Source organism: Sinocyclocheilus rhinocerous, unplaced genomic scaffold, assembly GCF_001515625.1.
Source record: "Sinocyclocheilus rhinocerous isolate Xijiao unplaced genomic scaffold, SAMN03320098_v1.1 scaffold1160, whole genome shotgun sequence".
NCBI classification, from domain to species: Eukaryota; Metazoa; Chordata; class Actinopteri; order Cypriniformes; family Cyprinidae; genus Sinocyclocheilus; species Sinocyclocheilus rhinocerous.
In genome coordinates, this window is record NW_015635060.1 from 690,053 (window position 1) to 701,358 (window position 11,306).

The following is an 11,306-nucleotide window of genomic DNA, read 5'->3' on the forward strand; positions in this document are numbered from 1 at the left end:
GTGTACTATTATATCATATAAATTGCTGAATAAACGTACAAAAATGACAGACTTACAAACTAAACGTAGTTGCTGAACGAGTGCATGCCAAAAGCAATGCAAAAATCACAGGTTCAATTCCCAAGAATATGGTCTTGAAGAGATCACATAATATAGAGCTTCCTTTTTCTAAAGTATGCAACTTCATTAGAGGAAAAAAACTTGTCATTAGGATATTTTGCCTGTTTTTTTGTCGGTATGAACACAGATACGTGCGTCTCATACTGCGATATGACCTCAATGGATTCATATTATCCGCCATCATCAGGGCAAGGGAAAGTCCAACAGGCCAGTCCTTACAGGACGTTCCAACCGAGCGACTCCAAATACAGTCCCACTTTCCTCCCCGCCAAAGGTCAACCTTACGGGGACAAGCCGCGGAGTCCTTTCCATCAAGAGTGTCCGTCACTGGATGATAGCACACCCGAGAGCGCCTACAGCAAGTACCATCTTTTCATGCAGAGACCCACATGCAAAACTCTCCCTGAAGACAGCAAACTGGAGGACGGCGCGCTCATCTCATGCTATGGTGAGTGGCATCTACAGTAGATGGTTTGTGTGTTCATTTCTTAGTAGCTATATCTTCAGAAATTACATAGGCCGACAATTTGGTAAAATTTCCACCTCTGATAATTGTTCCGTATAACATCTCCCGTTTGAGGGTAAAAGAAGGTCTTTAACAATCTGAGTAGCCTATAAACTTCAACTTGTTCGCGCATTTGTTCCTTAGTATGCACAGCTCACCCCGCTAAAAAATACGTTTAACGTGCCTTAAATGTTTAAATATACAGTCAAAGTGGTGCTGACGTCACAAACTTTTCCCCCCAATTTTAATTCTACCACTTTTAAATAATTGATAAGGACAGTAATTTGAAACTTTGAATATTTAGAATATTTTTTACTTTGCAATAAGCTGAAAATCATTTAGTCCGAGAATTTATTTTTTTTAAAAACGTAGGCTTATAGGATACTTTCTAAATGTATCCACAAAATCTAAAAATCAAAATCCCTCTAATTGACACAATAGCAAAACTGTCTAGGATTTTTCTTCATGACATCTTTGTATTTATTAAATCGAATAAATTTCGCTCACAACTGTGTGTGTTGTGTGTTAGGGTTGAATAAATATGACTTTTCTGTTTCTGTTTTCTGTAATGAAAACGAGGAAGCGTAAATTCACTAAATAAATGTTAAACATATATAATAGGGCATGTATATTATAAAATAGACTTTGCCTTAAAATGATTTATCGGACCATTAGGCTACAAACCCTTTAAGCACTTTCTGACGGCTGAAATTATTCAAACCCACACTCATTCTCGCCTGTTATTTGTCACATCTTACATTTTATGGTCACACAGACGTTGCAGAAAATTCTGGTGGTTTTTACTCAAAAATACATATAAACAATTCTTCTGGTGGTCTCATAAACAATCAAAGCAGAAGTCATGGAAATATAGATGTTGCTAAATGCATACAGTGACTAAAAGTCAGATTATAATCATCTTCTTACTTACAAACAGTGGCATGAAAATCCATCTTTGTGGCTGTAAATCACGCATGGGTTATTTACGATGTGTTGACCCCAGGCCAGTGAAAACAGACACCGAATGTAACCTATCATCAACGTATATTAGGCTACATTAATGCAGGCTGTTATTGGCGTCAGAAAAATCCTAATAGATTCATTAAATTATTTGTTTCCTTCATTTAAGCTATTTGATCATTTTTTTATTTTTTTTATTTTACCATTTCAATATTTTTACCATGTAGTCGGAACAGTCTGTTTATTACGACAATTTAAGACAGTTGAAATTTAATTATTAATTTGCTGTTATGAGTGAGTAAATAAGAATAGCTAAATAAACAATTAATGAAATACTGTATCGTGTATTTGTATCTTGTAGCCTATTTGTATTTGTCTGCACAGGACCTATAAAAACGTAGCTCATATTTGGTTACAACTGCTATTAAAAGAATTACACTGATTAATTCTATCGAAAACAGTCTTAACATTCAAACCATTCGGATCATCGGGAAATCAGAATGCATCCAGGTTATTATTAGAAATGTCTCTACTTTTAAAACAAAACAAACAAGCAAACAAATCACAGCAAAAAGGACTGCATATTACCTACAGCCTAGCTTTTACTGCTCTTTCATTAAAGTACAGTAAAATCAAAACAAATAATATTCTTATTATTCAAGAGCTCTATGTACATAAAATGTTTATTGTCTTCTGTAATAATAATCACATTTGAAGAGACAAAAATATACATAGGACAGGCTAAAACACAATTAACAAATTTTTAAACTCTTATTTAGCATATAGTTTACTGTATTTTGAGGCCATTACCACTATTTAAATAAATCCATTCTGTACAAGTAATTAAAAACTGTACATAAAAAATTACTAGAGTGATATTTAGGGCTATTTGTAAATAATAAAAAAATATTTTGTAAAAATACTGGACATGGATGTAATATTTTAATACAAGATTGTCAGAAAATAATGTTTTTTAAATTGTTAGTAATACCAAATTCCTGGGTGTACGCAGGCATGAAGATATGCGATTATCCCTTTAATGAAGATATTAATGTTAGATGATGCACAGACAGTGCTGTACTTAGAGCGTTTTTCCTGTCTGCGGTTTGAGGAGAACGAACACTGTGTGGTTCCCACACCATTCTTGGAGAGTATTTGTGGTTTGTGCTGTAGATGTCAAGGGGTAAGATCAAGCCTCATGCAAAGTTTGATTGACCAGTCTGAGAACACTGGAATGCTGAGAATGTAGGACAAACTTTTGATCAACAACACAGAGAGAAGGGAAGATGTACTCTGACTCAAGATAACACTTCTTCAAGTGCGGGTTGTAAACTCGTCATGTGATCACACCACCTATATCCAAAATATGATAGGGTGTTTAGCTCTTTCCAGCCAATCAGAGCCCTGTAAAGCTACAGTGACAGTAACACAGCATGTTCATCATGGGTTGAAACTGTTGAAAACAATAATACATGGCCAAACCGTTTTTTTTTTTTTTTTACTTTTTTTAAATTGTGCATAAGAACTGACTTGAGTATCTAGTTTTTTAAAATAATCAGTCTTATAGTAGTACTACTTCCAAAAGAAGGAATATCAGGATTAATCCCCAAATAATTCTGTAATCTGACAGTGCTTTTTGAAATCAGTTCAAAATTTGATACATTTTTTTGGAAATATTAATGAAGTACCACACCAAAGCATGAAACCTCTCCAAAAACCTGAGTGATTCATGACTTGCAGCATTAGGGAGTAGGGCATTATTCAGAGGCAGATGTGTGGTATGGACTCCCAGAGATATCATTCATGCTTTCATTCCCCCTCCACTGGGAGGCCTAAAACGACAATTGCTGACTGGTTTACATAACCTTTCCATACAAAATGACATGTGCAAATAAACCAGCATTCAACAATTGATGGGATATTAAGTTGGCTATTAAACATTTACTGTAGCAAGCTTGATCTGCGGAGCTTGAATCTTGAAGGTTTTACACATTTGATTAATTCTGCACACTGTTTCCTGGCATGTCGATTAATTGTGGGGATAATGGTTTTCAGAGGTGTGACAAAATATTTAAATTAAATTAAGCTTTGAGTAAAGGACAATGAAGTTCTTGCTTTTTATCCTTGCTGTATCCCTAAACTATAAGGATACAACATGAAGTTACATTCTTACCTGGTGTTTCACATAGCCTACAAGGTAAGATGCTTTTTGGGTATTTGGAGATGGAAAGAGAAAATAAACAATAAAGCTTTTATTTTTTTCACGAGTCAATTGCCACATAAAAACAGACACAATGGCCTAGCTATACTATCCAAAATAATTGTAATTTTAACAGTAAAAGACTGTAAAAATGTAAAAGCCTGTTAACTGGTTTACAGTGAAAATCTATAACAGGTCTAACGGGACAGTTCATTAAAAATACATAGTTTTTGGAAGTGAAAAGTTAAGACTTTAGTTTAGGGACCGATTCTCACTATTAACGAGTTGCTTATTAGCATGCATATTATTAACATACAGGTGCATCTCAATAAATTAGAATGTCGTGGAAAAGTTCATTTATTTCAGTAATTCAACTCAAATTGTGAAACTCGTGTATTAAATAAATTCAATGCACACAGACTGAAGTAGTTTAAGTCTTTGGTTCTTTTAATTGAGATGATTTTGGCTCACATTTAACAAAAACCCACCAATTCACAACAAATTAGAATACTTCATAAGAACTTCATACTTCAATAAAAAAAACATTTTTAGTGAAATGTTGGCCTTCTGGAAAGTATGTTCATTTACTGTACATGTACTCAATTCTTGGTATGGGGCTCCTTTTGCTTTAATTACTGCCTCAATTCAGCGTGGCATGGAGGTGATCAGTTTGTAGCACTGCTGAGGTGGTATGGAAGCCCAGGTTTCTTTGACAGTGGCCTTCAGCTCATCTGCATTTTTTGGTCTCTTGTTTCTCATTTTCCTCTTGACAATACCCCATAGATTCTCTATGGGGTTCAGGTCTGGTGAGTTTGCTGGCCAGTCAAGCACACCAACACCATGGTCATTTAACCAACTTTTGGTGCTTTTGGCAGTGTGGCCAGGTGCCAAATCCTGCTGGAAAATAAAATCAGCATCTTCAAAAAGCTGGTCAGCAGAAGGAAGCATGAAGTGCTCCAAAATTTATTGGTAAACGGGTGCAGTGACGTTGGTTTTCAAAAAACACAATGGAGTTGAATTTCTGAAATAAATGAACTTTTCCACGACATTCTAATTTATTGAGATGCACCTGTATTGACTGTTTATTAGTACTTATCAAGCACATATTCTGCATGACCATATTTTACATCCCTTAATCCTACCCAGTGTTGGGGAAAGTTACTTTTAAAAGTAATGCATTACAATATTGCTGTCATGTAGCGGTGTGTGCAGTAATCCACAAGTCAGAGGAAGAAGAAGGGGAGTTCAATCTTTTAATAATCCAGATGACAGGGCTAAGTCCACACATAAATACGTCTACAAACTGAACTTTAACACCGGACAAAGACAAACTGAACAGACTAGAGCTTAAGTACTAGGGAGGCACAAGAGGATAATTAATAGAACACAGGTGAACAGAATGACACAATCAAACATAAGGGAAAACTAGGTCAAGGAGAGCACATGGGGAGAAAAACACACACAGAACGTCCAGGGGTGTGACAGTTCGCCCCCCTCCTGGAAGGCATGTCCTCGCGCCACATACAATCAAGGGGGGTAGGAGGGTGGGCGCCCTGGAGGCCTATTAGGACAGGCTTGTACGGGACGGGAAGCCTCCAGGGTGGTACCAGTTCAGAGGGCCATGGCGGCGCAGGTAGTTCGGGGTACTATGCGGAGCGGCCTACGTGGCCTTGGCCAGGGAACTTGGCCCGGCCACTATGGCCGGAGACGTATGTTTTCCTCGGGAAATTTTATTGGGGAAAAATCCAGGTCCACTGGCTGGAGCAGGCCCTGGGCCAAGCTCTGGCCCAAATCCATCTCTGGACCGAACTTGGGCAGGGGAGTCTTCTTCGGGCTGAATTCGGGGGCAGAAGCCCTCTCTGGGCTGGACTCGGGAACAGATGCCCTTTCTGGGCCAAACTCGGAAACGGGAGCCCTCTCTGGGCAAAACTCGGGAACAGGAGCCCTCTCTGGGCTAAACTCGGGATCTGAGGCCCTCCCTGGGCCAGACGCGGGAACAGCATCCCTCTCTGGACTTGACGTGGGAATGGAAGCACTCTCTGGGCTTGACGTGGGAACAAGAGCCCTCTCTAGGCTATACTTGGGATCTGAGGCCCTCCCTGGACCAGACGCAGGAACAGCAGCCCTCCCTGGGCTTGACGTGGGAATGTAAGAACTCTCTGGGCTGGACTCCGGAACGCAAGCCTTCTCTCGACTCTGGTCAGGGGCTAGAGCCATCTCTCGGCTCTGGTCAGGGGCTAGAGCCATCTCTCAACTCCAGTGCCTCAGTGAACAGTGAACAGAACCTCAGTCTCTTCTTCCTCTTCCTCCTCTTTCTTGGTCTGGTGTTCTGTCACGTTGCGCGGTGTGTGCAGAAATCCACAAGGCAGAGGAAGACGAAGGACAGTTCAATATCTTTTAATAATCCAGATGACAGGGCTAAATCCACACATAAATACGTCTACAAACTGAACTTTAACACCGGACAAAGACAAACTGAACAGACTAGAGCTTAAGTAGGGAGGCACAAGAGGATAATTAATAGAACACAGGTGAACAGAATGACACAATCAAACATGAGGGAAAACTAGGTCAAGGAGAGCACATGGGGAGAAAAACATACACAGAAAGTCCAGGGGTGTGACAATTGCGTTACTGCCTAAAAAAGTAACTAATTGCATTTACTTAGTTACTTTTTATGGTTACAAATAATAGAAATAAAAAAAAAACAATGAAAAATGTTATGTTTATCTAAAGTCATTTTTGCTGCTTAGTATGGTTAAATTGGATCATTGAAGGTCAGCAGCAAAGATATTGTGCAAGTGAGATGAATAATAAATGCATGTTCACATTTAGTCTATAAATAACCATTATGTTCACACAGCACACACAACGCCTCTCTGCACTTACTCCCAATTTATCTAGCGTTACTTATTTGAAAAGTAACTCAGATATTTTCTCGTAAATTAAAAAGTAATACATTAATTTACTAGTTAATTGAAAAAAAGTAATCTGATCATGTAACTCGCATTACTTGTAATGTGTTATCCCCAACATTGATCTTACCCAATACCTAAACCCAACCTTATCAACTATTAATAAGCAGTAATTAGGAGTTCACTGAGGTAAAATTCATAGTTAATGTTAGTTAATACTGAGAATTGGACCTTAAAATAAAGTGTGGCCAGTGAAAAGAACAAGTCATCAATTAATTTACAGTGAACAAACCTAAATATACATTCACAGAATTCTGTGTTAATTATGTTATATCATATGTTGTTAAATGTATGTTTATTTCATTATTTTAGAGATGTAGAACTGTAGACCTAGAACTCTATTCTTTTTGTATTCTGTCTACTTGACCCTAGTGTTCTCTATTCTTTTCTATACTTGTTTTATGTTTATTATAAAAATAATAATAATAATAATATAATTAATTATTATAAAAACGTTTATAAAACTTGCTATGTGTACTGAATTAGACTAACCGGGATCACAACAGTTATATACTGTTGCTCTTTTGTTTTGATTGCTTCTGTTACCCTCATTTTGTAAGTCGCTTTGGATAAAAGTATCTGTTAAATGCTTAAATGTAAATGATGATGTATTTCATTTTACAGTTATTTTTTTTACTGTAAATTTAAGTTAAATCTAAAAAAAGTACTGTAAAATATTGCTACCAGATTTAACAGTAAAGTTCTGGCAACTACAGCTGATTTTATTTTACACAATATAAAACAGAATATTTTATGCTAGATTATATATACACACACACACACACACACACACAATACATGTGTATATATATATATGCACACATGCATATCTCTATACATATTCAGCCATATGCAAAGTATTTTACTCCACAGTGCATGCAATGAAGACAATATTTACATCCTTTTCATGAGCTATTTTAATTTGTAGTGCGCATCTGGGAGTGAAGTCTTGGAGACAGAAAGCTGGCACGGTTCTGCAATATATGGGAGTCATGTGTGAGGTCATTTATCAGGAGCTCAGATTTAACGGAAACACTGTACTGGTTTCCCACAGAATCCACATTCCTGTGCGGCTCGCAAGCATTGATCTTCTCACAGGAACATCTGGAAGTTTTGCTTCTGCACAGATATCTGTATCTGCAACATACAGTAGTGTGAATTAACCTCACAGTTAATGAGATAACTGAACGATCAATTAATTGCTTGAGTTTTTCAGTTGGAGGCCATATTTTTTAGATTAGGTAACTTAGATTAGAACTTTCTTGTTTAAAATTAGAACCTTATTGAAAATAATAGTTCTACGGTTCCATGAAGAATCCATAACAATGGATTTAATATTGTCGCGGGGTGAATGAGAACACAGACTCGGTACTGATCGAAAGAGCCCCGGAGGGTGATTTATTGCCCACACACTGATCACACGTGCTCTGATGAATGGTGCTCGTGGGGTGAAGTGCCGTGGTGCAGATCCCTCTCCCGGGGTGCCTTCGGAGTCTGTGAACAAGGAGAAACAAGCATTAATGTCGCCTGGAGCTCCGGGGTGCCTTCCCGCTGGTGTCTCTTCTCCTGGCTTTTAAGGCCAGCGGGAACGAGCTCCAGGTGCGCCACTCATCACGCACAGGTGTTGTGCTTCGGTGATCAGTGTGGCAGCGGCGTTTCCAGGGCGACGCTAATCTGGACTCGGGATACTCGCCACATTATCCACAGAACTTTTTAATTGCACAAAAGATTCTTTAGTGGACAAAGATTCTATATAATATTAAAATTCTTAACATTACAAAAATTTTCCTTTAAAATTAATCATCCGTCCCTCCCGAACCTATAACAAAAGTGTCCCTCGCGGGTCAAAATGACCCGAAGGCCAAAAATGACACTAATTTTATTTTTGGTGCAGAAAGCTTATATTGGAACATTTTTTTTTTTTTTTCTCATTTTTTATGTAGGTTTTTCTATAATTTTTTTGTTGATTTTTATCATATTTACCTTTTATTCTGGATATTTTTAAGAAAACATAAGCAAATAAGCAGTTTTGTACATTATTTCACCAAAGAAACAAACAACGAAAGACACGATTTCAGTCCTGTTTCATCAAAAACCAACAGATGGCCTTGGAATTGAGTCACTGGGTGTCTCTGATGCCATCAGGTGGGGAAAAATTACACAAAATTGCATTTTATGGTTACAGCCAGTAGAGGGGCATATAGAAACCTATGGAGATTTTTAACTGAGCAAAACAAGTGAAACATGAGAAATGAGAAAATCTTAAGGCTTCAATTTGGTTGTTTATGGATTAAAATATATATTGAAACATTACAAAATCCATATTTTGTAAAAAAAAAAAAAAAATCTAACTGAATTATAACCTAAACATATGTATATTCATACAATTTCATAAATATTAAATAAGTATATAATATATTTAAAAAAAAAATGACAGTCATATTATCCCAGCAGAAACATTAAAAATATTACAATGTGTTCTATATGAGAGTGTGTGTACCATGTGTGTGTTTGTGCATGTGTGTGTGTGTGTGTGTGTGTGTGTGAGTTTTTTCTGCATTGGGGATATTCTGTAGTCTCAGCCCTTCGTTTGGGTATAAATCTTTACTGGATTGTCTCAGATTTTGTATATCAAAGAAAATCAAATGTAATGAAAAATGCAGTTTTCTCATAAATTCCATTCATTCCTATGCGGGTCAAAATGACCCGCGAGGGACACTTTTGTTACTTTTTTTATTGCACCCATTTAAACTCCTCGAATCCACTCAAATGTTTTTTTGTGTGTGTGTGTATTCCCGGTGCAAGTGTGACAAAAGTAAAGAAATCTTGGGCCGGTACGATCAACACACGATTTTTAGAATTTTTTGGAAAAAACTTTTTGGGTCAAAATGACCCGAGGGACGGATGAGGGTTTTAAGAACTTTTGACTGAAAGTTTTTTTTGTGGAAATGGTTCTTTTATGTCATTGCTGCAAAAAACCTACTTTTGGAACCTTTATTTTTGAAGATAATGACATTATTCACCCTAAAATTGCATGAATGTTACTGACTGACAGTGTTTTTGTGATTTACAGGGTTTCTTATTTCTAGAGCTGACCCAGACCATAATGTTTTATAAAAGCTAACGGGTGCCCTGCTGCTTTACAGCTATTTAAATCACACTTTGATGTTTTTCTCCTTGTCTCTTCTTAAATAGCCACTCCTAGCTAACGTCTGACCTCTACTAATTCAAAGACGCAGTCGACTCCATCAGGACGGAGTTAGTGCTCTCAGGGGAGTTACTGCTACAAGCATGTACTCCAATTAAACAATCTGGCTGGGTGTGAATTGATTATTTAAAAGTGGTATTAGTGTAACCACCGGTTTACAGAAAGTAAAATACAAGAATATGTTAGGCTGGACGACTTTTGCAATACCAACATCAGTACTGAAGTAGACCTGTAAAAGATGTGATTTTTTCATTATTAGATTTGTTTCCAAAGGGGAAATTTGCTAGTATGCCCTTAGGAAAATGTTTAATTTCCATAAAAGTATTGTCACCTATGGTAGGGATGTGAGCTTCTAGGCAGGCATTTGGTACTAGTTGTGCATTCTTGTAGAGTTCTTGTATCTCAAGTAGCATCGTGCTAACAAAGCCAGGATCATGGGTTTGATACCCAAGGAATAGATTAACTTGATGAAATGTATACCTTGCAATGCAATTCGCTTTGGTTAAAAGCATCTGCCAAATGCATAAATGTAATCTAATGTTGAATGGGCTGGCTGCCCAAAGGTAACAGGTTATATCCTCATAGAGTTGATACTGTATTTACAGAGATTCCCTTTCACTAGTGCGCCCTTGAGCAAAATATTTCATCCCAGGCTACTATAAGGGAACTGGCTCTCAAATAAATGTGTTGTAAGTCACTGTGGCTAAAGGCATCTGCTAAATAACAAGTAACCATTGCGCAATGAAGCTAAGTCAAGGCACTGTTGAATTCTGTTGAAGTGCTGAGGCATTTTGTCAACGAGTGCTGTTATATGTCAAGTGTAAATGGCCAGGCACAGACTATGTAATGTAAATGCAGGCTTTCTGCAATGTTTCGAATAGCGCTTTTTGCAGCTTTTTTAAAAACAGTATCTGATGAAATGTATATCTCCCAGTCATTAGTTAGATTCTGCATTCTTTATACTGTAGCAAGCAAACAACAACACAGAGCATCTCTAAAATCCTCAAACATTTGGACAGTTATCAAACCCAGACTATTGCTGTCTATGCAAAATGGCAGCCAAAACCGAGGAGCTTTGGCTCTGAAATGCAAAACATGCAATGGCACTGTTTAAAAACTTTGGTGGTACGCAGATTCAGCATAACATGGGCTACAAAGCCAAGGAAAGACAGCAGGGTGGGACTGAAAGTGCTCACCACAGCAATTATGATGAGTTCTCTGCCAAACACAGAGAGACAGAGGGACTGTGTTATCACAAAATGTTATGGCAAAAACTGATACTCTAAACCAGGGAACCCCCTCGGTCCGTTTGCGATCGAGTTCTGGTCGGGGGGGGGG

At 37.6% G+C, this 11,306-nt stretch overlaps 1 protein-coding gene across 1 annotated transcript in view; it reads left to right on the plus strand.

Moving 5' to 3' along the window:
- The first annotated feature begins 237 nt into the window (after window positions 1–237).
- Window positions 238–11,306, plus strand: part of LOC107746571 (homeobox protein aristaless-like 4) — a 22,560-nt gene continuing 11,491 nt past the window's right edge. Inside the window, exon 1 of the mRNA XM_016560832.1 lies at window positions 238–568. Coding sequence (XP_016416318.1) covers window positions 238–568 — 331 coding nt within the window. The remainder of the gene's footprint in view (window positions 569–11,306) is intronic.